This window comes from Oenanthe melanoleuca, chromosome 20 (assembly GCF_029582105.1).
Source record: "Oenanthe melanoleuca isolate GR-GAL-2019-014 chromosome 20, OMel1.0, whole genome shotgun sequence".
NCBI classification, from domain to species: Eukaryota; Metazoa; Chordata; class Aves; order Passeriformes; family Muscicapidae; genus Oenanthe; species Oenanthe melanoleuca.
The window spans coordinates 84,585-111,069 of NC_079353.1; the positions used below are offsets into that span (position 1 = coordinate 84,585).

Here is a 26,485-nt window from a genome sequence, read left to right on the forward strand (position 1 = left end):
GCACAACCAAAAGAAAACAAACCAAAACAACAAAAAACAGCTGCTGAGACACAGAATGATGAATTACGGCTCAGGTCTGAAAGATATGTGTTTCAGTGGAATATGTCATAGTAAGATTTATATGATTGGTTTTTTTCCAAAGGAAGCAGTGTCAATTGAGAGATGCTGAGGGAAATGAGTGAATTGTAGGAAAAAAATCCTACAGGGAAAGTTTCAGCTATTTATTTCTGACTGGGGACTCAGATAATGACTTTGAATTAACATCTGTGATTGCTGTAATGGTAAGAAGGCATTGATGCACTAATGCAAGACCCACTTCATGGTGATAAGGGTTGTCAAGGAAATAATAGCTTTTTAACACACAGAAAAATACAATTCTGGTAATGGGTCATTTGCACGTTCAAGGTAAATACTGTTATTGGAAGGGAGCAAGGCATCTGTTCAGTCTACAACTGCTGCCATGAAGATTCATGTTTCATAGATATTGTAGTCCTAATTTACTCTTGGGTATGTATAGCAGATAGTTTAGGCTGGAGAGAACATGCTATGAAGTGTGGTTTGATTTTTTTCTTCCTTTGCAGTGTACATTTGAACAAGATTTCTATTCACTGTCAACAACTTGTCTATTAAACCAGTAAACCCTAGACTTTTCTGCTTTGCTAGCAAATAGCTGGGTAGCATGAGTTGTGCAATGGAAAGTGGGATAAGGAATGAGGCAAAAGCATCAGAACATGCTTAGCACAGCCAGTGACAGAAAGCATGAGAACAGCAACTAACTTGGCCTGAGGATGGTGGGAAATCTCCAGCTGGAACAGCTTTTATGTTAAAAGGAGGTGTCTGGAAAGTTTTGCACAATGTGAGCTTGACAGACTTCAGGATATATTGCAAAAGCCACTTATGTGATGGTTTGAGTAGCTGTTCTGCCAGGCTTTGCAGGAGGAAAGTCAGGTTCTTCTCTTGGAATTTTTATATGAGCTGATTGCAGTGCAGTCTGGGTGGGTTTTTCACTGAGTTTTGGTTGGTGTTAAACTCCCCTCTCTTTCAGGACTTTCTGCTTTTGACATGTTACAAGCTAGAGGTCATGATTTAGGAGCATATCATTTGCCCTAAAGAAGAAAATATCTGAAAAGTTTGGGGCAAGTGGTGAACTAAGGGCTTTTAGTTTTCTTGGCAGTAGAGTTAATCCACTATTTATAAATAATTGTTTTGCTGCTGGATGGTTATCATATCTACGTGTGAGCCAAAGTGTCTCTGAGGCACTCTGAAGTTATTAGTATAGAGATTTAATTATTTGATTCTCTCTTAAAAAATATTTTAGTTGCTTCCAGGGTTTTCCACAGGTATACACACAATGACAGAATTGCATAATGGTTGGAAAGGACCACATGGGTTTCCCAAGTCTGGTTGTTACAACCTCAAGCTACAGTGGCCCCCAAAATAGGAGAAAATATAAGCTTTTTTTTGTCTATTGCTCCTCCCTTGGCACTAAGCAATGGCTAATAATGATTGTGGTGGAATCAGGAATATGATGCAGAGGTGCCACTGCTAAGGAAGGCACACACTGATCAGAATTAGTTTTCATCACTGGTGTGCCATGGGGGCACCAAGCAAGTAAGTTATGTGCTTTTACTTATGGTGTCTTCAGGCCAGTTACAAAAGAGAGTATCCCTTCATGATCCTGGTATAGTACAAAGCAATTGGAGGGAAGACTCTATGCCAAATCTTTCATTCGCAGAACACCTGAAAGAAACAAAGTGCAAACATTTGCATTTTGAATGTTCTCCTGTGAAAACTGCCATATAAAATGATACTTTTAATGCTCTTTAAAAGCAATTTCTACTTGTATCAGATTTGCATATAAATAAAGCTTTTAAAATAAAATGAATTTGAAAGGAAATAATGTAAAATTGGGCAACTATTTCTCTTCCTGAGTGAGCAGTATAACTGTAGTATTGCCAGGTCCTGACAAAGAAAAAATTACTTTTAATTTTGGGAGTTTTTACATGTACTGCATAGATCCCTATAGCAGTCAGCACTGCTGCAAGTATTGCATGTTTATAAAATGTGCACAAAATTGGCAACTTACGTAAAGGGATATTTTGTGCAGCTGTTGTTATGATACTGTGGGGTTGCTGCAAATACTCCATAGAGCAGTGCTGGTATCATAATTGGCTTCCACAAAAGCACATTAATGCAGGCTACCAGAAAAAAGAAGCTCAGCTTCCACTCAGCAGCCAGCTTCGAATGAAAGGCCAAACTACACTGAAAAGAAAAAAATTGTGTGGAAGCCATTAGATACTAGGATAAACATTCTGCCATTTTTTAATTTCATGTGGAAAGAGCTCATCTCTTTTAAATCCTTGAATATAGATATTGAGCTGCTCTTTCACCTGATTCTAGAGTCATCCTTTGTTGGATGCAAATAAGTAACACACACCAAACCCTAAAAACTGAGAAAGAAAATGTGGCAACGCACAGATTCCCACTGCTCTCAGAAGAATTTACATATATTAGTGACACTAAAAAAATTCCACATAGTGGACTGTGAAACAAGGTTTTAGACACAACGAATAGCCTCATCTCCATGATCTTGGTAATCTCTTATAAAAACGAATATAGGTTAAGGAGGGTGACAAAGATTTGGAAAAATATTTTTGTGGCAATGAAGCTGTATTCACATGCTCACAAAGCAGAATTTCAAATTCTCCATCTCATACTCAAAGCTTTATTTACCTCTCCTTTAAGCTCTGTCCTTGTCTCTTATCCTTCACCACCCTTCTGAGTCTTTGTTCTACATTTGTGCTTCTTGTCTCCTGCTCACACTTCAGATTCCCTGGGACTGCTCAGACTTCTCTGTGCATGGAATAGCAGGTACCCAAAACTTGTTTAAGTCAAGAGTTCCAACGACTCAATTAATTCAACTAATTAAGCTTTCAAGTAATTCTGACAAAGACGGGTACTTATCTTTGCATCAGGATATGAAAATTCACTTTTTGTACTGAACACTCCAAGTCCTATTAACCAGAGTGTCCTGCAGGATCAGAAGGATCTGCTAAATAACCATCGCGTCTGCAGAGGCAGTGAGATGTTGTTAGTTTGGGCTCATTCTATTTAAGATGCAGAGCTGTGAACAGCACCAGCAAACAGACAACAGCCATTTGTCATTGCAGAAGTTAGTCTTCCTTCACTTCAAAGAGCTTTTGGGTGCACCCATATTTAGATACAACTTATCCTCAATCAAGCACATTCATCTCCCAGTATTCCTACCGTCTAGTCAGACTACTAGCACATAGTTAGATGGATTGAGACTCCCTTGAGAGTCCTTCAAGGATTTTGATTGACTTGATTGTCTGGCAGCTTTTCCTGATGTCCAACATAATTTCTTTTTTTGCTCAATTTCATCCTATCATTTCCTATTATGCCTGACCAAACTGCTCAAAACAATTCTTCTTCTCTCTGTCTCCTCACAATAAGGATGCAGCACAAGCATTTCTTATTGCCACATCTATACTGCAGAATTTGTTGGTAATTTTGACTATGGAGTTGACATTTTATAATTCTCTCGAAGAAAAACAGTGATAAAAAAAAAGAGCTGTATTTCCCCATACAACTTACTGGATAATGTTCTAGTGCTAACAATACCTTTTCCTCCAGTCCCTCAAATAACACTGCAAATTTATAAAACAACGGCTTGCTCCCATTCAGCTAAAATTTCAGCTCAAGAGTTGTGATGACAATAAACTATTGCATATAGTATTCCTTTAAGTTTAGTATTTTTACAAAGAACAGCGCATTATAATTGCTTTGTATACTAAATCTGGCATAGAAGCCCCAGGAGGAAAAGAATATTTTGAAAATTCTTATAACCGTAAATTGGATCCAAACACCTAAGGAACAATGGACTCATTTAACAAGTGCACTGAACTACATGATCAGTAGAGCCAGAAGTATGGAGTCTGGCCTTTGACAGTAAAAAAATTAGCTACTGCAGCCTAAGTAGCCTGTTACTGACTATATCTTGGTAAGTCATTCATATCCTGCCTGCAAGAACAACAGTTCTGTTCCACAGACTAACTTACCCTGACAGCCCTCTGGGCTGCCGGGATATGAGGTAATGCCCGTGTGACAACAGACACATCAGCATTCACCCCTTTATCCACAGAATGTGTTACAGTCCTTGGAAAGGGGTTCTCTGACCCATACCTGCATAAGAGACCATTAACACAGAGTCAGTTTTGCCAAGGATGGTGAATTCTTTGGAGATAGCCATGCTTTGCCTTTGCACTGCTCTGGTAAATTTATAAAATCCTCTCCTGTGCATGTCAAGTCCTTGTACTGATACTACCCTAATTTTTTTTCAAATTATTTCTTCTATGTAACTTGTATCTAAGGTGAAAATATTATCATATCTGCCCAAAACAGTTATGCAACATGGGAAATGACACACAATCAATGAGCTTTATGCCCATATGCAGCCTGCCTCCAGACACGAGTGCACCTTTGTTTTCCCAGCATGCTTTTTGTTAAGAGGAGGGATACACTGAATTAACAGAATTTTAGCTTCCCATTACTATATGCAATTCTAAGTAACAACAACAAAATGAATTAAAGAGAGACTTCAAAGCAAAGCAAGCTGTATGTATTTGTGTTACGTACATTGTAGCTTCTCATCACTAATGAATCCCAAACCACATTCTCTTTGGGCAATAAAACATTAAAACAGCCTAGGCAGTTTTCTTAATGGTAGTCAGGAATCAATACAGAACACTTGAATCAGCAATTTCCTGATTGGCAGTCAATCTCATATATGCTGTAACAAAGCTTTGAGCAAAGGCCACAGAATGAGCCACTGGATTTGTATGTTGACATTGATGATGAGGTGAAGGACACTGACACAGTGAAGGTATTGAGCTTAGCCCAGTTCCAACTGCTTACTTGCAGTCAGGGTAATAATGCCCTACCTGGCCAAGCTGTTCACAAGCTGTTTGATACTCAGCTCGCTGACAGAGGTCTTTCACACGCTGGTATTTGGGTAGAAAGTTTTCTTCTTGGGCATCTACCTTCTCATTCTCCCTTTTATGGAGCAGTTTACTGGAAAAAAAAATAAAAAAAATATTCTTATATTAATATCAACTCCAACATACAAATACAATTAGCTGAAAAGACTCAGAGGAGTAGTTATTTTCCAAGTCCATAGCATCTCTGGTAGTCAAAATGTAACAGTGACACTAGCACTTAGCCTGTCCAATAACACACAAGTTATTCATGTCCTTCTCTCAGGAAGCATACAAAAATGTGTAAAATCAAGACACTGTGTTACATGCCTAAGTGACAGGCAGCGACAACTGTTAATATAGAGAGACTACATCACATTCTGCACTTTGCAAACTCTTCGTGCCCCCATTTATGTATAAAAGCAGAGATGCAGATGCCGAGAGGAAGGGCTATTCATAATCCCATGATACAAGCAGGAGGATGGGGGACAGCAGCTGAAAGCAAAATGGAATGCCTTCCTGTCTCTCAATCCAAGTAAACTCCCCTGCCCCCACCACAAGAGCACATTTCTGCAGGCTCTAGGCAGAGGCCATGCATTTCCTCCAATCACACAATCGCTGCCATTAGGCATACTGCAGCCGTGTCCCTGCTGGCACAGCTAAATGGCTTTAGACTGCACAGAGTGCTGCTTTGGCTTCAGCTATTCAATATCCTTCTACTTAAAAAGATTGAGCTTTGTGATTAACACTTTCCTCACCCTCTTTCCACTAGGAACGAGTCTCTCCACACCTTCATCTTTTTCTTTAAATGAAACCTAGGAGGAAATGAAGAGAGAAAGATGCGATTCCCATACAACAGTAACCACGTTATGTCTCAGTTTTCTTTCCCACCTCTACTTCCAACAAGAAACTATGTAACCATGCCATGTAATTGCACAAGAGGACATCCAGCTCTATGAAACAAGAACACATGCCTCTCCACTGAAAACCATAGGACATGTTTCTCTCACAGGAACAAAATCCTCAACTAGTTTACATAGTACAATTTCTTCAACATAAGCATGTTTAAGGCACAAGGGATTAACTGGGATTAATAAGGAATTTTCCTTGCTCTCAAAGGTTCACAAATTAAATCAGGATTTCCTGACTCAAATCTGGGCTCTTACCCTGCATCTACCCAAAAAATATCCTATTCTAAAGCAGCTACTCCATTCCCCCTTCCCCCCCACCCAGCTACTTGTAAAACAAAGTTCTCCCTTCTTTTTTTGCTGCTTTTCTCTTGTAAGCATTCTCTAGCAAGTCTAATTCTCTTTCTCAGTCTTTTTCCAATGAAAGTACTTATGGAAAGTCTTAAATAAAAACTGTGGGTTTTAGTGCTAGCCTGTCTTTATACAACAGTGTGACACACAGCCAACACCTTCAATTATTCTGCTATTTATTCAATATGAAATGCTTTGCTACAAATGATGCCACAAAGACATTTAAATCTCTAACTTACATAGCTAAAGACCTTCATGTGTAACCCTCTCTCTTCTACACAGACTACATTTAGTATATACAGATGCCAAGTATGCCATACATCTAGAATATGAATGCACCAAAATGAAAATAAATAACTGAAGTGAGTTGTATATGCCAAACAGTCTTCAGACTTTCCAGTGGATGATGTACTCAGATAGATGGTGATTTTATTATATTTTCCTTCAAATTTTCTGCACACCGCTGAACACCTGTCTCTTGTACAAATACATGTATGTTTCCACGCAACATTTCCATTTCTTACCTATTTACTGGCCTCTCAGAATCCAGAAGCTTTAGAATGGATTTACCGTCCATATCAGATGGAATATCCAATCCAGCAATATCTAGAATTGTGGGTGCAAGATCAATATTCAACACAATATGAGGATTCCTGAAAAAACATAGGACAAAACAGTTTAAAGTCTCTACAATAATACCAAGCAACTCCAACTTCCACAGAGTCCAAGGATCTGAAAAGGCTTATTTTGTGACACCTGCAAATAAAAGAGGACATAATCTGATTCTTTTCCATGAAGGGAATTAACATATAATGTATAGACAAGTCGCATAACCTCAAGGGGACTAACACAAATATTTTAAACTTTAGTGCAGAACATTTTTGAGAAAGCAAAGCAGCTCATAAGGTAAAGGTAGTTAATTTTTGCAAAAGACGGTTTAAAAACCATTGGAAAAACTGTGTGGATATCTTACAGAATCAAAATGTCTGCCAAATATGCTGATGTCTTTCTTAAAAAGCAGATTTGGCAGGCAGCACATGCTTTACCTGTTTCAAAATCTGGTATTTATAGAAATGAGTACCTCAGTTCCTATTACAGTAGGCATGTTCCAAAGAGAACATGAGAAATTTATTGCTAGGCATTAGTAACAACTAAAAGTGCCTGTTAATTTACAGTGTGAGACAGAAAAAAGAAAGGGATGAAGAAAAAAAACAACATAGGGGAACAGTGATGAAGAAAAAAAGAGAAAAAAACAGCTTCAACTAAAACAATCTTTCGAAGGGCGCAAGTTTGCACATTCTGCAAAAACTTACAAACAGCCATCCTCTGGTACTTTGCACAGTATGGCAAACGCTCCTCAGCCACCACAGTTAACAGTACATGAGTTCAAACTGACTTCAAACTTGGATAAAGTACTAGCATCAACTCCCAAGTAGTCAGACAGCTTCTATCCTCAAACCCACTGAACTGTCACAGCTAAATATGAGCATCTAGCTCTGATACATGAACTCATATCCATCCAGCCCAGAATTCCGTAGCTAAATGAATGTCCAAAATTTTGAATCATGTGACTTGGGTTTACAATAGGTCTACTTTTGCAGAAATGTTTTCCATTTATGTTCAAGAACCACAGAGTATCCTGAGTTGGAAAGTACCTACAAGGATCTCCAAGTCCAACTCATGGCCTCCCCAAGCCTGGACAGCCACAAGAATCCCAAAATGTGCCTGGAAGCACTGTCCAAAACGATTCTTGAGCTCTGGCAGGTTCAGTGCCATGACTGCTTCCCCTGGCAGCCTGACCATCCTCTGTGAGAAGAGTATTTTCCTAATACCCAACCCAAACCTCCCCCATCAGAACTTCATGCTATTGCCTTGGGTCTTGTCACTGGTCACCAGAGAGAATGAGCATACTGGTACGCAGTGTTGTACAGCATTAAGCATATAGAATCACTGTGTTACAATGTGCAGGCACCAAGGAAAGATGGGACCAGATCGGCTGCAATACATGTTAGTGCAGAATTCCAGCTCAAAATACAGGAGAGAAGAAAACTGCTCAAGTCACACCATTTAATGAGATACTATTTAAAAATTACTACGTCTTTGAGAGAGTAAGCAAACAGGCACTGATGAGAGCATAGGTGATGAATTAAATTGATGCACCTGATTTGATCTTAGCTACTAATAATTATGATGTAGGATATTTGGTAACAGGAATGAGAGGTTAGCAATGACTTGCTACAATGATTGCTATTAAAATTTCCCTGCTGGAAAAACATATGGCTCACACAAAACATGGATGACTGAAGTTCTACCATTTAAAGAAAATGAGACTGAGGGGGAAGATGAATTTATTATGTGATGTATTCCCTCTCCAAAGTGTTTTATCCTGTTCTTCCTGTTTGCTCTTACTGTTACAAGCTCTGCTCTGATAAGGATCTGTCAGGCTGACTATTTCCATTCTAACAGAAACATGCTTTCATCTTCAGAAGTCTTTTAAAAATAAAATTCAGTGGGAAGGTTTCAGAGCTTTTATGGATATCTGGGTGTAAAGATCCTTGAACTACAGTAGACACAGTGTGGCTGGTCTCTAACCTTACATGTTGCAGAAGCACTAGCTCAGTCACTTGAGCTATTTTAGCATTGACTCTCCAGGAAGGCCAAAAACTGCAGTCAAAGGGAAAGAGAGAAGGTTTTTAGAAGGCTATTCCAGCTCATTTGAAATTCTGGGCTGCTGCAGACAAAACTCTTTCAGTGCTGAGGTAATATGTTTAATCCCATATGAGGAATCCCTCCCTGCTCTTTAGAGAATATTGTTTTTTCTCACATGCACAACTGCTGAAAATAAATCAGAAACAGTGCAAAATCTACAGAATTTAGCGTTTTTCTGCCTTCAGATAATGTAAATCAGTGAATTTAACCAGCATATGGAACAAGATGTTTCTAATAACTATTTGCTATCATATCACACACTAGATCCATTACTCTGTGGTAAAGAAAAAAACGTGTGGAAGATTGTGTATGTTAATTATGCTATAACATGCACACTGATATAAATATTAGGCAGCAATTTATGGCAGTCCGTCCAAAATCATTACCTAAGTGCAAATATTTGCTATCTGGAATAATTGCTTAGAACGTGTATTTACTTAATCTTTTAGTTGATCAAAGCTACCATTTTATAATTAGCAGTTATAGTCTGCATGCTTGTGTGCATCCAACAAACAGCCCTAACCATGTAGTCTCAAGGAATGAGCCAAAAAGAATATTTTGGGGACGATAATATATGAACAGGTCTTTAAAAATTGAAACAAGTGACTCCAAGTGACAGCAATAATTATCTACATTATACAGTATATTTTTAAACTTTAAAGTGACAGTTATGTGCATAATTTGCACTCCTCAATACAATGCAAGTGTTGCCTACACTGGACAAAATTCAAAGTGATTTTTCAACTATATCCACAGAAGTGCAGTGGCATGTGTTGCACACCCATGCAAGCAAAAAGGCCTTGAGTTTGTTATCCCATCCTGTGCTATCAGTTCCGCTTTATGAAGAGACATTTTTCTGCCAGAGAGAAGCAGCATGGGCAGAACTTTGTGCCTCCATTTGGTTGCCAGGTCAATACAACTAGAGAGGGGAACATGAAGTTTTCAGGTCACAACATCCACAAAAGGAAAGAACTTACAAGGACCCAGCCTCCACATTTGGTCCTCGGACATAGAAGGGAACTCTGATATCAAACTCATATGGCATGGACTTCCCTTTCACCAGTCCAAACTGCCCAATATGATAACCATGGTCTGCTGTGTATATTAGATATGTATTTCCCAGTTCTCCTGTTTCAGCCAACATATTGTAAATCTGAAAAAAAGCAAAACAAAATATGAAGTTTATTCCACTGAGTAACTCTACATGTAGAATGCTGGATATCAGTTTCTGCCTGTGTGTAACACACAGATAACAGCAGCTAAGGATGCACTGGCTTATCACAATGAATCTCTGAATAATACATAATCACATTTTAATTTTACTAACTGACTACTATGGCTATTACAAGATAAAATTCTGCTTTAAGGTAAAACACATTAGCATGCCATTTCAAAAATGTTTGGGTTCAGCATTTTGCATGAGAGCTGTCAAGTCAGTACTAAATACATACAGTAACAGATAAAAGCTTCAAGGTGTCATTTTGAAATTTTCTCTCCACCTTTATATTTTTCTTGCAGTAAACAGTTTTAAGAAAATGACAGCCCTTTGAATCTCACACATATTTAGGCAGCACTCAACAACCCTGCCTTCAGACAAATGACTCCCCATTATGCAGAATATCTGCAAAATATCTTCCAGATAAAAATCGCTCAGTCATACTTTCTCACTATGGAGAATTACGAGATTTAAATGTAAATGCTTCTAAGATTTACATAAGAAACTATGTGAAATGTACCAACTTGAGCATCAAAGATCAATTTTTATGTGACATTTTCACTTCAGAAAGCTGAGAAGGTGGTGTGATACCAGCAAAGTGGTGCCTCACACAGGTGCAAAACATCAGTACAGGAGAAAAAATATTGTGTTGGTTTGGGAGTTTATTTTTTATTCTTTTCCAGCTTGTTTTGTTTGCTGGTTTGGTTTTTTTCAGTTTTGTTTTGGTTTTGCGGGGGGGGGGGGTTTGTGTTTTTTTACGGGGTGGGAGGGTGTTATTTTCTTTTTTGTTTTGCTTTTTTTGAGTGTATGAGATCTTTTGTTGTTTTTTCTTTTTAATTTGGAAAGACTATTAACACATATAATTCAGTAGAAAAAGATTGGGCTAACTTGATAATTAGAACCAAAAACCAATCTAACTGATTTTGCCTGCAGTGAATCTACCCAGAGTGAAACCATTTTACTTAACAGAAAATACAAACTGTGTAGTAAAATCACCAATTTCCCCTAATGCTGTTTTCTGATCCGTCTAAACATGAAGCAGGGATCAGTAATGATATTAATAACAGGCTTAGGCAACGATATCCAGATAGTCTCATTTTTGCCTCCTCCAATTTTATGTTCCACCTGTTTTGAGTAATAATAACAAGAGATAAGCAGAAAAATTGCAACACCTTTAAATCTGTAAAACCATTATTTTTCAGTATAGCTTTTAGTGAATCCAGGAATTTTGTTGATGAAACATGGTTTGCATTAAGAAATCTCATGGTTATACAATTATGGTTATACAATCATGGTTATACAATGACAATTTTAAAAGTACCACTCTATGTATTTATTTACTTCCAGCATTTAACCTCCTGGGACGGGTTTACCGCGGGGCCATGCCAGTTAAGACTCCTGTATCATCACTTTTTGCTGCTGTTGTTTTCTACTTTCAGAAGGTCAATGTTACAGGATCAAAATAGACACACATTTAGTTAGTTATTTCCAACAAGTTGTAGGATGACTTTTTCTTTATCAGAGGATTCATTTTTAGGATTTATGAGGTGTAGTTTCTCAGGCAATCCCTTTTTCTTTCCCTTTATCAGTAGTGGTTCTGGGGCAACAAATCAGCTTGTTCACACCATCCAACTCAGGGTACCTGTCATTAGGAGATGAGGAACCTTACACATAGAATAAAGAGACAAAATGAACAGAGGTGAGAAAATTACACGCTATTAAAAAATTGATGCAGTCCTCCTCCTCCTTCTTTCTCCCTTATCTTCGTATGAAGGACAATGTGGAGCTTAACTCAAGAAATCAGCACCTGTTTAGCCAAAAAACAAAACAAAAGTAACTGTTAATCTTACCATCTCCATAGAGTCATCCACAGACATGAGTGTTTGCAGGCGCTTTCTCTGTAGCATATTAGTGAACTCCATGTGTATAGGTTTCATAGGACCAGTATACCTCATTATCCAGTGCTTGTCTGGGTTTGGAGCATAATTATAACTTGGAGTACTATGGAATAGAGAGAAAACCACAATGTTTTAGCAAAGTAGAAAAAAGTCATAGTAATGAATATTAATTTCTATTTTATCAACACTATAGTAAGTACTATCTGAGGTGCACGAGAAAATATTAAGATTACTTTTGAAATGTCTACTTACGTGTTCTGAAACATGGGAGAAGGAAAACCACTCGGGGAGCGGGGGGGAATAAAAACTATGAAAATATTCAACACACCCATTATTTTTCCAGTGGTTTTCAGATTAACATGTATATATTTCAAGGCCAAGAGACTCAGCCTCAGAAGTCTTAACTCCACAAGTATGATCACAATGAAGCATGTATTACAGAGCTCCTACTCATGCAACTGCTTTGTTTTCACTCTGCCCACATTAGCACCAAATACTACAGCTGGTGCAAGCTGTTTAAAAAGAACTATAGAACTTCCTGTAAAGGTGCTACTGTATTCTTTAACAGCTTTTTGGAGTACAGCACAACTAGTTACTTGAATATTTTCATACTTATGCACCAGAGGAGCATAGGCACTCAGCCTACTGGTATGCAATTGCATGTGAGCAGCAGAAGTGGACACACAGCTGGATTTTAAAGACCTGTGAAGAAAAGTGGAATGAGGAAATAGGGCTGTATTTTGAAGAGTCATTCCAGCCACCAACTGACTTGCTTGAAGTCCCTGCAAAATCTCAAGAATCTAGTTCAATGTCCCCTGGAATCTCACTGTCCCTCCAAGTTCTCATGGTCCTGGGACATAATTAAAGTGATGAGGAAAAACACCATCCATAGTTTCACACAGTTGTAAGTTCCAGCAATCACTTTTCTATGCATAATTACATTACTTTAGTTTAGCTGAACCTAAATAAAAGATGTATTTTACCACCACGATGTCAACTCTCTGCATCACCAACTCACTAAAAGCTATTATTACAGCTTACATTTGCAAGAAATACTATTCTTATGTACTATATTTATTCCTTGTCACTTCAGGTTGAAGACCACATTTTACAATTTCTTTACATCATGGCTTGAACACATCACACGCAGAGTCTAAAACATTAAAAATTACTTTTCCTATGTAATTTTGTTAGGCTTCCTTTTTTCATTCAAAACAATAAACTCGGTCTATGCAAATGCACAAGCCAAGAGAGTGACATAGTAACACAAGAAAAAACATCAAATATACATTACTTTCCTCTTAGCAACACAGAATTTCCTGATAAATTCCTATTTGGGAAATTTCTACTTTTGGTTTTGTTTAGGCAACAGAGCAGCAATCTAAGTTATTAAGCTAAAACATAATGTAAATTGAAACTTCTCATCAAAATATTGCATATCTAATGTATCTTTGAATGAGAGTCTTATGAGATTTAATATAAATATTAAACTAATAATCTGACAGTGATATGTTTTATGCTGAAAGCTTCTGTTAGATGCCATCTGAAAAATGTGCATAGGTGGCAAGGGGAGGCTTCTTACAAGGAGAAAAGGGCTGGTGCCTATTCTCTCTGTGTTGTTAATAATCTCTTGAATTTCAGAACGTTATTTGGTTGAAATAAAGACATTGCCTCTGAAAATGCTGACAGTTATGGAAACCGTTGCTATTTGATGCCCAGAATGAATTAAAAATGCTTTGAAAACACCTTTCCCAATTACTTTGTGACCTCCTGGCTGATTTGAAACTTCCCACTACTTAATCCAACCAAAGCCCACAATTTTCTTTGATTACTACAAATGTAACCTTTTAATCCTTAACAGACTTGTCTGTCTTATGGGAAGAATACAAAAATTAAATAACTCCTAGAAGCTAGTTGAGACAACTTCTTCAAACCAGAAGCAAAGCCCCAGAGAGATTGCAACCAACCTTGAAAAAGATGGATGGTAAAATGCACCTTCTATTGAGGTAACATTTCTGATCACTGTTAAACTGCCCAGCTGCCACATTTTCTACAGCTCAAAATGCAGGCAACACTAAAGAAAAACCACGCAGCTGAGGGATTTGCTCTGGGAATAATTTTCAAACAAGACATGACTGCAGATGCACATGAAGAGGAGCTCTACAGAATGAGATGGAGAGAGTTTGCAGTACAGGGCAGAATGGTCACACCAGCTAGAACACGGTACAGAATCAAGAGAACAACAGCATCAGTGAGCCACACAAGTACACAAAGGAGCTCAGAAGCACAGCAGCACCCTGACTGCAGTCCGTACCACCGGCTTTTAGCTGTTACTAGCCCCGGCACATGATGCAGTATGTGCATCAGTCAATGCCAAGCACTACCATCCTACTTTCCCTCGGCTCTTCTTTTCCACAGAATCCACTGACAGATCTCACCTGAGCTGCAGAGGAAAAGGTGGAGTGTCACACCACATGGTGTAGTGCCTTCTGCTTTGGGACCTACACAAAGACTTTGTTCAGGATATTGCTTACTGCTTTGGGGCAATTTGCAACTGTTCCACCTGCATTCTGGTTCTTCCTTAAAATGTCCACATGACAATGAAACAGTAAGAACTGCCTGCAACCCTGTATTACTGAAAGATTTATCTGTCACCGAAATCACCTGAAATTTGGGAACAAGAAGAAAATGGAAAGTAAAGAAATAATTTGCATCATTCCTCACTGTATGTACATGTTTTGCACTTTTACATTTACTCTTAAATCTAGGCCGATGAAAACTCTGGCACATTACTATCATTATCATTATTGTTATTGTCATTCTGCAGTGCTGGAAAATGTGTTTAGAAGACAACTGTAAATCTCTTTGTGCAAGATGTACATAAAATCCTATTTTACATTCATAACCAAAATAAAAACACAGTTCCTTAATCTACCAGGATAATTAATTTTTTTACAAACAAAACTTCTTTTCACGAAGTGATACTTCCTGTGTAACTGTAATCACTTTAAGAAAAGTCACCTAAAAATTAAAAAAAACCCTGTAATTACTTTATAATTATGAAGATAAACCTAATTTGTGTGAACAATAAAATTTAAAGTACTAGCAAAAGAAAAATAGATGTATATAGTCTGTATTTTTCATTGCTCAAATCCTTCTACTCTTTTTCATTCAGCTAGGAAGTAAATTGCTACAGAATGTTGCATGAGAATCATCTCTGAGATCCAAATGCCTTCCAAAAGAACCTAATAAAAGTAAGGTCAATACTGGATATAAGCCATGAGAAGTTGCTCATCGGGTATTTCTGTAATTTTCATTTCAAAGAAAATGAAAGAGTGTAAAATGGCAAACAAACAAGAAACACTTCATTGCTGTAGATCTGTGCCACAGATTCTACTGGACACAGCAGAAAACAAAGAAATATATAATTCTAAAGTTACGCAGTAACCAGACAATAGAACAAAAGAAGCTTTCTCTCTCAGACTCTATTTTAAATAAAACAAAAAAAACTCAAATGGATTTCACTGGACTTTCAGTTAGGCCTGACAAGCTTTGGCCACCAACTGACAATTATTTCCACTAGTTCCCAGCTCCTCCACAAAGCCAAAGTAAAACAGAATTCTCCTTAAAAAAGGAGGGGGCAACACACAGGAAGGAAGTTACAGATGTTGAACAACAAGTACGGCATGAAGCCAGCAGTTAGAAAACTATAGGAATGTTTTCATTTGCATCAAGAGGTGATTTGGGAGAAGAATTCATTTTACTCCATGTGAGAAGATACCTGTAATGCAGCATTAAGACCTGTACATGCAAAACGTCTCTCCGTTATAAAAAAGAAACATCTCAACAGGGAGTTAATGAACATGTTCCTTCAGAAATCTGGTGATACTGCTTTGGGGATCTGTTCAAGACCTTGTATTGGGTCATGTACAGACACAGCAGCTTGTTCCGAAATAATGCTGGACTTGGTGCTGCAGGCCTGGATTTCTGTTCTTTCCATATGTAAAACAGGAGCAATATGTACTGCGTAGTACTGTAGGTTAGAAGTAAGGACAGGGACACAGTTTCTTCCCCTGAAGAGATTATAGCCCAAGAACCAGATTTTGATCACCCTGCTCAGAATAAAAAGTTCTTTACTTCCCAAATAGACTGCAACAATGTCCAATGAATTCAACATTAATCTTCCCATTTATCTCAATGAGCTATGATTCTGAGTTCTAGATGCAGCAGCCATTTTCAAGATACTTGTACTAGTCTAAAGAGGTACCAAAAAAAAAAAATTTGGAAACTCTTCTTACATATTTGTGATAAAGTTATGCCAAGAGTACTACAAAGAAAACATTGTTACCCCTGAAGTACCCAGAACTTCCATATTCCAGAACCTGAAAATCAATCAAAGGTTTTGTTTTTTCCTTACATGTGTTCTGAGGCATTAGGAAAGAGTTGTGAGTACTGAGGGGCTGAATCTTCAGGACCATGAGGAGCAGCATGGCTTATAACCATCAGTACGGGCCTGTGAGGATACATCTTCTTTGATATTCTAAAGAAGGTAATACTGTCATTGGTAATCAGATCAGTCAGATAATCCTGTAAGTAGAAGCAAAAGTATAATGAGACACTTGAAAAGGAATTTCAAACTCAGGGGCAATAGGAAGGAGAGGTCTGAGGTATCATAAGAAATAGGAAAAAAGAAGCTACTTCACTTAGAATGGTACAAGGAGGAAGTAAGTTACCGATGTTAAAAACTCAAAAAACTATAAACAAATAATTCTTTCTTCACTGCCTAGAAATACAAAAAACAACAGCTTACAGCTTTTTCTCAATGGCAGTAAAGGAGATCAAACAGTACCCTTTCTTCCTAAAGTGGGTAACTATATTATGAAAAACACAATACTAAATACAATGACCAGGTACGAATTAAAAAATAATAAAATCAATGTTAGTATCTTCAAGGTGTATAATCCAACTTTACATCATAAAAATACCTTGAGAATCCAAATGGCTCCATGTTCTTTCTTTTTAACCTCCTTCTGAACCAGAAATCACTAGCATGGAGAGATGGTGGGCTAACTGAACCAAAGACTTCATTCAGTATTCCAGTGACAATCTGATAGAGATATAGCTCTATAACATATATTGTTGAGAATTAAGAAAACTTCCTGTAGAAGAGTTGGACTATCTCTATGTTTTCTAAGAAGTATCTTTATCATTCTTATGATATCTGGAAGAGCTATAGGAATTGAAGACAGGATTTTTAATGACAAGCCATGCTTTCCTTCAGGTGCTTCCCAGGAAACACTACAAATATAAATACCCCTCAAACATGAGTAGGATATGAAACCACATCTCAAAAAACCCCAAATAACTGCTGTGTCACAGCAGAATGTAAAATCAGACATGACATTTGCCTCTGGTCAAGCCAACAAGTACAAGGAGTGGCTCAGACTGGATTACATTTCCTTTAGAGTACAGCTTTGTGTCCACGCTTAAGATACTTGCTCCTCTTCACTTCTGTCAATGCCCTTTGTCTGAGAAGTCAGCTCGTCATTCAAAGGAAGTCTTTTCTATTCACTATATGTACTTCCCCCACAAGTTGCTTCTTGACTATGGGCATGCCAGAACAAGACTGGCAAAGTCTCCATTTATAATTTTACACACTGCTCCCAACACAAGGCACAACTGTTATGAAACTGCCGAAATTATACCAGTTACTGGGATGGCATTTTCACCGTAAACAGGTATTAAGGGAAGGACTTCCACTCATAAAAGTACACAGGGGAAGGGAAAATGTACCAAAGAAGAACTGACTTCTGAACATGCTTTCAATGCCTGAGGCAATATTCATAGTTGAGACAGAATACTTAAGTACTCTCAAAAATGCACTGCCGTTAATCTTCATCATGCTGCTTCTTTAAGCTGGTCAATCACTTTAAGCGTGCAACTCATTTTCGATTTAGCCATTAGAAGAGTATAGTTCTCCAATTTAATTTTAAATATATAGGTTTCTACATGGTCAAAGTGAAAATCACTGCAAATCCAGCATTTACCAGGCCAAAAGACCAAAGAGAAACATTTAACTGAACTGATTTCTTAAGGGTTTTTTTTAAAGGTCCATATTGTAGAGGCTGCAGTTGTACAAAGATAAAAACAATATAAAAAAATGTTGACAGAAATTGAAAAAGGAAAATCAAAGTAGAATATATCCTGTAAGAAAATCTGAAATAATTTCATTTTCAGAGAAGTTTAGCAGTAACTTTAGAGGACAAAATAATCAGTGGGGTTTTTTTCTAGTTTTCCTCTGGCACGTAATTAACATTAACCATGTTAAATAGATAGAGCTGAAAAGAAAGATTATCTGATTATATTGGTCATTGCTGGAAAATCACATTTCCAGCAACAAAAATGGCAGGAAAGCAAGAGAAAGAGTCTTCAACTTCAGCTTCTTCAGTTTGTTCATTTGAACTCCAGCATTAACATCAACTACTGCCATTGTTCTGCACACCATCTGTTTATTACTGTAGCTGTTTATTATTCATAATTATGAAGACTATAAAAAGTTGGTACTTTCAACATCCTTATTTTCTATTTATTACCAAACTCTGTAAGAAAACTAAAACAAGTAAAAATGTAAACATTTTCAAATCTTGCGTATAAAAAACAGAGCTGAAGGTACTGGAACATAAAGCTCCCTGTTGGCTCTTTGATACAATGGAGAAGGAGAACAGTGCCTATGAAATCACTTGACTGACACTGTTCCACTCAAGATATTTCCATCATAACGTTTCAGTACACAGCTATAGAGATTAGCTCTGTTATTCTTTATAGATCAGAAGGAAAATAGAAAACAAGTAATTCTGTACACTAGTCTGCCTCTTCCCCTTAGCACCTGGTAATGGAAAAGGTAACCCCAGAAGACTGAAGTTTCATCTCTCAGCACAAAGAACATTCAATTATATAAGGCAAATAGGGCAAAGGAAAGTGGAAATCACAGACAGGAAATCCCAGACATCAACCTTTCAAAGGAGAAACTGACTGTGAACACCATGCTAATGAAACACAAATAGGATGGCAGGATTTCCAATCAATAAGAGAAAGTGAACAAAACATGTGTGAAACAAATACACATTACAAATCACTCCAGAGTGAGTCAATTTCCTTAGCTATACACTAAAACTAGAGCAGTTCATGGACAGATTTAATGACCATCATATTTCAGAGTCACTTCTGCCTACCTTAGGGCTTCAAGTAAAGCCGGTTCCTTTGGAAAGGAACACTTTTAGCTGAAATAAACTTATTCCTGACTGCAAGCAGGTATTGAGCTGTAACATGTCAGATGAGGAAAAAATAAAACAGCTATTTGACAATGACTATGAAGCATTTTTTGTAAGTTTGATCAGAATGTAAGATCCTTGAAAGGATACTAAAAACATATGCATCTCTATGCACAGAAATGCAAACGTAATAATGAAATTCTCCACTCATTCAGAATTATCATAAATTGTACCAAGATTCTTTGAATATTCCGTAATATCAAGGCTGTGAAAGATGTTCTTTAAAAGGGTGGAGGGAAGTGGATTCGAATCTCATTAATGCCTGTGTAACTACACTGCCATAATAATTATTGTACAAAGCACAGAAATAGTTAACATGAAGCATTGAAGCATTTAAGTCTCCTTCCACATCTTCAGCTTGTAATAGGTAACACAGTCTCAAACAGTTTACACTGTTAGTAACAATGGTTTCAGTAACAAAACCCTCCCAGAATGGAAGGTAGCAATACCCCAACACTACTGTTACTGGTTGTACATAATGTTACATGTAGCAGCTTTCCAGTACAAAAAGATACTGAAACCATAAAGTGCAATTTTCTTGTGGTAGTGTCCAAATGTTAGTAGAAATGAATCAACCGGACCTACCCTGGAGTAGTCATATCCATGCTTCTCCTTCACTCCATTCCTACATAGTGTGTAGTTGTAAAATCGAGAATTTTTAAGTAATCCAACCCATTCTTTCCAACCAGGGGGCACATAGGAGCCATTGTATTCATTAAGGTACTTTCCAAAGAAAGCTAGGGGTACAAAAAGCAGAAGCATAGTAAGAAGGCATAACAGAAACAGCATACTTAAACAGATTCATTCCTTCCTGGTTTTCCTCAAGATAACTTTGTTCTCTCCATTACAACAGATCTGAGATAAGTTCTGAGTCTTAATCTTGCCTCTGTTTTTTTCTATTTATATCTCCATAATGCAGATATTTTGATTTACAACCTACATACAGGAGAAACTGGACCAGGATTCCAATTATACTTTCTTTTTCAGTACTGATATATTTGTAGCCAGACCACACATTCCTACTCCCAGACTCTTCTCTTCATATTCTTCATGCTATTGAGCTGCATCTATCCGCCTATTAGTGCCCCATGAAACTGAACCTACTACCAAGAGTGTGAAATTAAAACTCACATTTTAACATATTAACACCCTACATCAAAAAAAAAAAATGCTGTGCATTAGGTATATTGAAAACTTAGAGTCCTCTTCTGACCTATTTCAACAGACAACTTCCAGATATTAACTTGGATTTTGAGCATTAGTCTTAATTACACATAAAGATTTGTTTACATCTGTAAAATCTTTTCCTTCTGTATCTGATTCCAGTTTTCCACAGCTCAAAGTCAAACATTTGCCCAAACCCTTAGTATAGTGATGGAGTGTGGGGAGGGAGACAACACTTCTGTCCTTTTTTCTGACGTACATCTAGCAAAAATTACTTTTAACACATTTTGTCTTCTGAGAGACAATCAGAGGAAAACAGATGAGAAAGTACTCTCAGCATTGCATGGAACAACCAGTTCTCCAGGTGTGAAATTGCATTTTATTAATTCTTTGTATAATCAAGTATGGGCTGAGCACCACAAAGAGATACCGACACATTACGATACAAGCAGCAGCTTTTCCCTTTGCTAATACGTTCATTTCACTGAATACGGTTAGCTGTGCTATAGGGTGCTGCTCAACAGGAATGAGGAGGGGAAGTTAGTTAAAATGTGTGCTGCATTTGTTGCATACTGAGCCACATTCAGCCCTAACATAAATTAAGGGAACTCTCAGAAGAATCACTGAAGCAAGTGTCCTGCCCGGCTGCAACTGACCCACCATCCCTAGTTCTTCTGAATTTCTTAAGATGAACACGTATTTTCATTTCCTGACTGCAGAGAAGGCTAACAAAATTCTCTAGAATCAGTCATCAATTTAAGACCCCATCATTCAGCCACCCGGATGAACAGAAAAGAGAAGCTTTCCTCATTAAGTAATGTCAAAACAAACTTTTAATCTGTATTCCAATACAGTATCTTGGTATTTGTTGCTGTAGGACTAAAGTATGCAACAATGCATTGAGCAGTTTAAAACCCATCCTATAGAAAGATGCACATGTTCATAGAAAACAGATCCTTATAAACGTGAAGACAGAAATGCTTGGCAGAGAACTGCCTTTCAGAAATGTTTGTCACAGGATATCTTTGTTTCTTTTCCATTCTAATAATGTCCTGCTCTAGGCTGAAGTACCAGCATCCACTGTTTTAAGATAGCCATGATTCAGATGTAGCTTACAGTGACTTATATTTAAGTAAACCAATTCAGTTGATAAATCAAACTGTCCTTCTTGCCCAATTTCCCACATTATGCTACCAGAGAATATACTGAGATGGGGAGCTCCAGTTGTGGGAAGGTGTCATGGCTACATAACATGAACACATGTTGCTATTCAGGACACTGGAAGTTTTGAAGTTGTGGGAGCCGTTAATGCAGAACATAACGTACTTGCAATGCCTATTGCCTCAATGGCTCCCCTTGGAGAAATAAAACCCTCCCTCTGTATTCCCATGATGTTTAACTGATCGACAAAAAGTGACAGCAAGCCTGTGCATGACAGTCAAAACTCTGGCTGTTACAGCCAAAGACTGAACTTCCCTTGAGCTCGGCCCCTCTGTTCTTTCAAGTATAGTGCCTAATGAAATTTGTCAAGCTTTTCAAAGTGCCAAAGTTAAAAAATATAAAAACGACAACCAAAGTTGAAACCAAAGAAACAATTAGGGGAAAAACACACCTTTTCCATCTCCTATTTTTCACTTGCAACTGGTGAAAGAAAAATATGCACCACACTGCTCCCTCCTGCCTGCGACTTAGCACATTCCCAAAGGTGTCAGCAGCAGCACAAGTCTATATAGATCCCAGCCACAAATGCCACTACCCCGGAGAACACACTACAGTGCAGAAAGACGGAAGCCATGAAATGGAACAGAAGAGTACAATTTCTGCCTTCAAAACTACACAAAAAAGAAAAGATGAGAGAAAAAACATAGGGAGATGGCCTGGGTTATGAATTTATTAAAAAGGTTTCTCACTCCAAGGTTGTGAACCAAAATACAAATGCAAGCCTCAAAAAGCTTTACTCCTCATAGCCTCTTTTTCTGCTCCTTAAAAAAACCCAAAAACAAACAAACAATAAACTCATCCAAACCAACAAACCAACCAACAACACCAAAACCAAGGAATTAAGAAGCTAAACTGTACATCTGCAGGGCAAACCAGTACTACCAAAAGACTGCAAAAATAAAAACCAACAATTTAATTCCACATCTTCCTCTGTCCACCGTAGTCATGTTCCAGGAGGACTCTCCATTTCAGAGAAATTTTATTAATAATCTTCAAAATATTCTTCTTAGCAGGTTTCTTTTGAAACTTGAGAAACTGAGTAGACAAGGTTGTCAAGTACAATCTCCTGCTGTTTCTGAAGCAATTAAAGCTAATTCATCTTTGGGGGGGCGGGGTTTGGAGGGGAAAGAAAAAAAGGTAAAAAATTACCTTATTACTGCTGACATCCTTGATAGTGGACAACTCTAAGACTTTAACTGCAGAAAAGAAATGAATGCCAGCCTCCAATTATGGCAATTTCCATTTAAATTTGCATAACATGGTACATTTAACTACATGAATGAGGATCTCATTTTCACCTTATAATCACTTTGTACCTGTAAAAATCCTATTTCTAGGAAAATGTTCCAGGAAATTTAGTTTCCAAATTAAGAGAGGCAGACTGAAAACGTAATACAGATTCACTAAGATTTTGGGCCTAAATTTAAACATTAAGTTAACGTAAAAAATGTAAGACATACGAACACAGGACACTTGCAATAGCTATGCAAGTTAGTAAAAATTGCAGGATCTTGAAATACAGCCACTGAATATAAAAAGTATTACAACAGACAAAGCTGAGTAAACACTAACCAAATAATCTGTGAAGAATAAAACATTAACCTTGGTTTGGTACTTATATGTTCATCAGTATTGGTGCCAGGGAATGGTAAACAGAGGGAAACAGCAAGCAATGAATAAAGTATGTGCACTTCCCCTAGTTTATTTCTTTCCAAATTAATTCAGGTCTTCATTTTAGAAAAATAAAACAAGGAAATCACTTATTTAAGACCAAGACTTTGAAAGTAATAATATGCAGAACTCAAGTGAATAGTTAGAGAGAAAATAATGATCTTGTTACAATTAGTATTCAAGGCTTCTACTAGTTTCTGGAAACATCTAACAACCATGAATTCACAGGGAAAAAATGCATACTACTAATAATAATACAATACTCCAGTACATATACACTATAAATAACACAAAAAGAACCAGGTTTATGAATGTTTCTCATCCTGACAAAAGGCATTAGCAAGAAATGTAACAAAACCCCTGTCACAGGCAAGGACCTAAACCTGCTGTGAGAGGAAACAAGATGGAATTAGGTGTGAAACATATGCTACATGTTTTCTGAAATCCTTTCTACATGATACCTGCCCCTGAGGAGCACACATGCAAAGAGGGTAATTTCTTTCTCAGAAGTACATTTCATCTTGCTCATTATTCCTAAATACCTTTCCAGGAATTGATTGTCTAGAGAACTCATAACAGCTGACTGCCCCAAAGCACAATTTGCTTAATATATCAGTTCTATGAAAAAAATCAAAGCACTAATTCCTTTTCATAGCACCTTTTTTGGATGTTCTGCACACTCGAGGTAATTGTAGACCATATTCTAGGTTTGCTAGGCCTTCAGTTCAAGCATGCACAGTACTTTATTCCCACCTTCTGAAAAACAGAAGTCTTGGGTTTTTTGTTGGCTATTTGTAAATAGAAATTTCCTCAAATGAGGATACAAGGAAGCCAAACCAACACCAAGACGTATGTTCTGGCATTATACACTGCAGCAGTCAAGAAGAAATTAGAATTAAAATATCATATACATTAGCCTCTCTATAGTAAGTCTAAGGCAGCTTTCAGATGGACATAGCCTTGATCTTACCTGTCCTATAGCCTGTATTGTTAAGGTACACTGCAAAGGTGCGTATTTCATGCTGAGCCTGCCAGGATGGAGAAGAACAGTTCTCATTGTTAGTGTAAGTGTTGTGGTTGTGGACATACTTCCCCGTGAGGATAGAGGAACGGGATGGGCAGCACATGGGCGTTGTCACAAAGGCATTGATGAAATGAGTGCCTCCATGTTCCATGATACGCCTTGTTTTATTCATCACTTGCATAGAACCTGAAAGAGGGAAAATATTTCAGAAATATTTTCTTGTTTCAGTCACAAGAGCTCAGATGTTACATTAGAAAGCAGAAGGAAGCACAAGTAGTAAGGGCATTGTTTTCTCTGAGTGCACCCAAATCCAGAGAGATTACTCATCCTGCCTCAATGAAGTTCTCCCATCGTTTCAGTAAGGACTAAATAGTGAATCCTAGGTAAAGGTTTGACTCGCTCATGTCGACATTGACCATAATACTTCTTTCATTTCTCTCCCTCTAAATTCGAGATTTACAACCGTAACTGTCTGCAGCATTTCTACATCCCTTCTGGAGCTGCTAGTACTGTTCCAGCAGCTGAGGATGAAAAACACTTTCTGCAGCAGCCCTGACCAAAGCTTGCATACTCTGTAAGTGTTATTTAATCTTTGGTTTCACAAGAAACCTGATGTACTACCTTCTGTGCCAGCCTTATTCAGAAGGCTGGGGGCTGTAACCACAGAATCGTATCGTTTGGAAGACTATTTAGCCCAAACTACTGATCAAGAAGAGTCCGCTAGAGTTGTTCTCTGGTTAAATCATTCTATTCCCAAATTTGAGGTATTAGGAAGTATTGATTTCTGTGATTGTCACTGAACCAAAGACATGGAAAAGCTCCCATAATAATTGCCATAACAAGTTCACTGAGTTCTAGCTTTCTGCTTCATCCATTCTGGTAGTCTTACTATTTACATTTTCTTAGGCTTGATTCTGCAGCATCAGATTTTCAGATGACTACATGGAGCAGCTAACACTATGTTTTATATAACCATTGTCTAAAAACAAATAAGCAAGGAACTTGGATAAACTGCGGTAACATGGATAAAAGTCTTTTTGACAACAATTACTGAATGCCACAGTGCTGCCAAATGACAGCACTGACAGACAAGGTTTTGGTCAAAGACTGGATCTTTACCATAGACATCCACCTAGCTAATTCTGGATTCATATCAGCACCCTTCCTAACCCCAGAAACACCAAGGATCAGAGAAACAAGAAATTTAGCTTCCCTCCTCTTACCAGTGCCTAATAGTTAAAACTGCATCAGAACAAGTTAGGAAAAACTTTCTTGATCTAGGAAGAATTACAATTTTCTAAAGAATTTGTCATGGTACCTGTCAACAGCATGACCTTGCAAAGGAGATTAAACCTGTTCATCACCAACTCTCCCTTCTTGTTATGAGCAGAGAAAGCCAACTGACAACATGGAGAGGTAGGGATGGGCTCATGTAGAATATGGTTGGGGTTAACTTGCCCAAGGCTGAATTGGATTAACAGTTCCGCTTTAATCAATGCATCCTGCAACCATCTGGCACAAACTACGCTGTTTCTGTCAATAATGGATTTAGGTTTCTTCTAAGCTCTTTATGCAGGGATTTCATTATGCAATTGCAACAGTAAGTTGATTGATACAGAGCACATTGATACAACCAGGAGCCAAAACCTAGATGGAAAACGGTCATAAGCCACATAAAAAATCTGACTCCGGCACCATGAAGGAAGATTAATTGCTACGCTAAGTCATTTTACCTAAAAATTGCCATGGCATTAGTTTGAGACCACGTTGTAGGAATGAGTATTAAAAAAAAAAAATTAAAAACTGTGAATTTCTCAGGTCAGAGCACATCACATCACTTTATGACAAGAACCAAGGCAGGTTATTGCACTGCCCCCTTAGAACTTGCTAAACTTCACATATCAAAAAGGAGTTTCTGAAGAAAGTAAGATTTTACTTTTTTGTTTCTGTAATAGCTGTGGGTTAAGTGTTAGTGCTTTAAGGTACTAACAACACAGT

At 37.7% G+C, this 26,485-nt stretch overlaps 1 protein-coding gene across 6 annotated transcripts in view; it reads right to left on the reverse strand.

Moving 5' to 3' along the window:
• Positions 1-26,485, reverse strand: part of SULF2 (sulfatase 2) — an 81,805-nt gene that overhangs the window by 20,093 nt on the left and 35,227 nt on the right. For all 6 annotated transcript variants that reach the window (XM_056507742.1, XM_056507746.1, XM_056507741.1 and 3 more), the window contains 8 exons: positions 24,434-24,673; positions 19,993-20,144; positions 16,494-16,663; positions 12,029-12,179; positions 9,940-10,115; positions 6,778-6,906; positions 5,753-5,809; positions 4,962-5,091 (listed from right to left, as the gene is read on the reverse strand). In XM_056507742.1, coding sequence (XP_056363717.1) covers positions 4,962-5,091; positions 5,753-5,809; positions 6,778-6,906; positions 9,940-10,115; positions 12,029-12,179; positions 16,494-16,663; positions 19,993-20,144; positions 24,434-24,673 — 1,205 coding nt within the window. The remainder of the gene's footprint in view (positions 1-4,961; positions 5,092-5,752; positions 5,810-6,777; positions 6,907-9,939; positions 10,116-12,028; positions 12,180-16,493; positions 16,664-19,992; positions 20,145-24,433; positions 24,674-26,485) is intronic.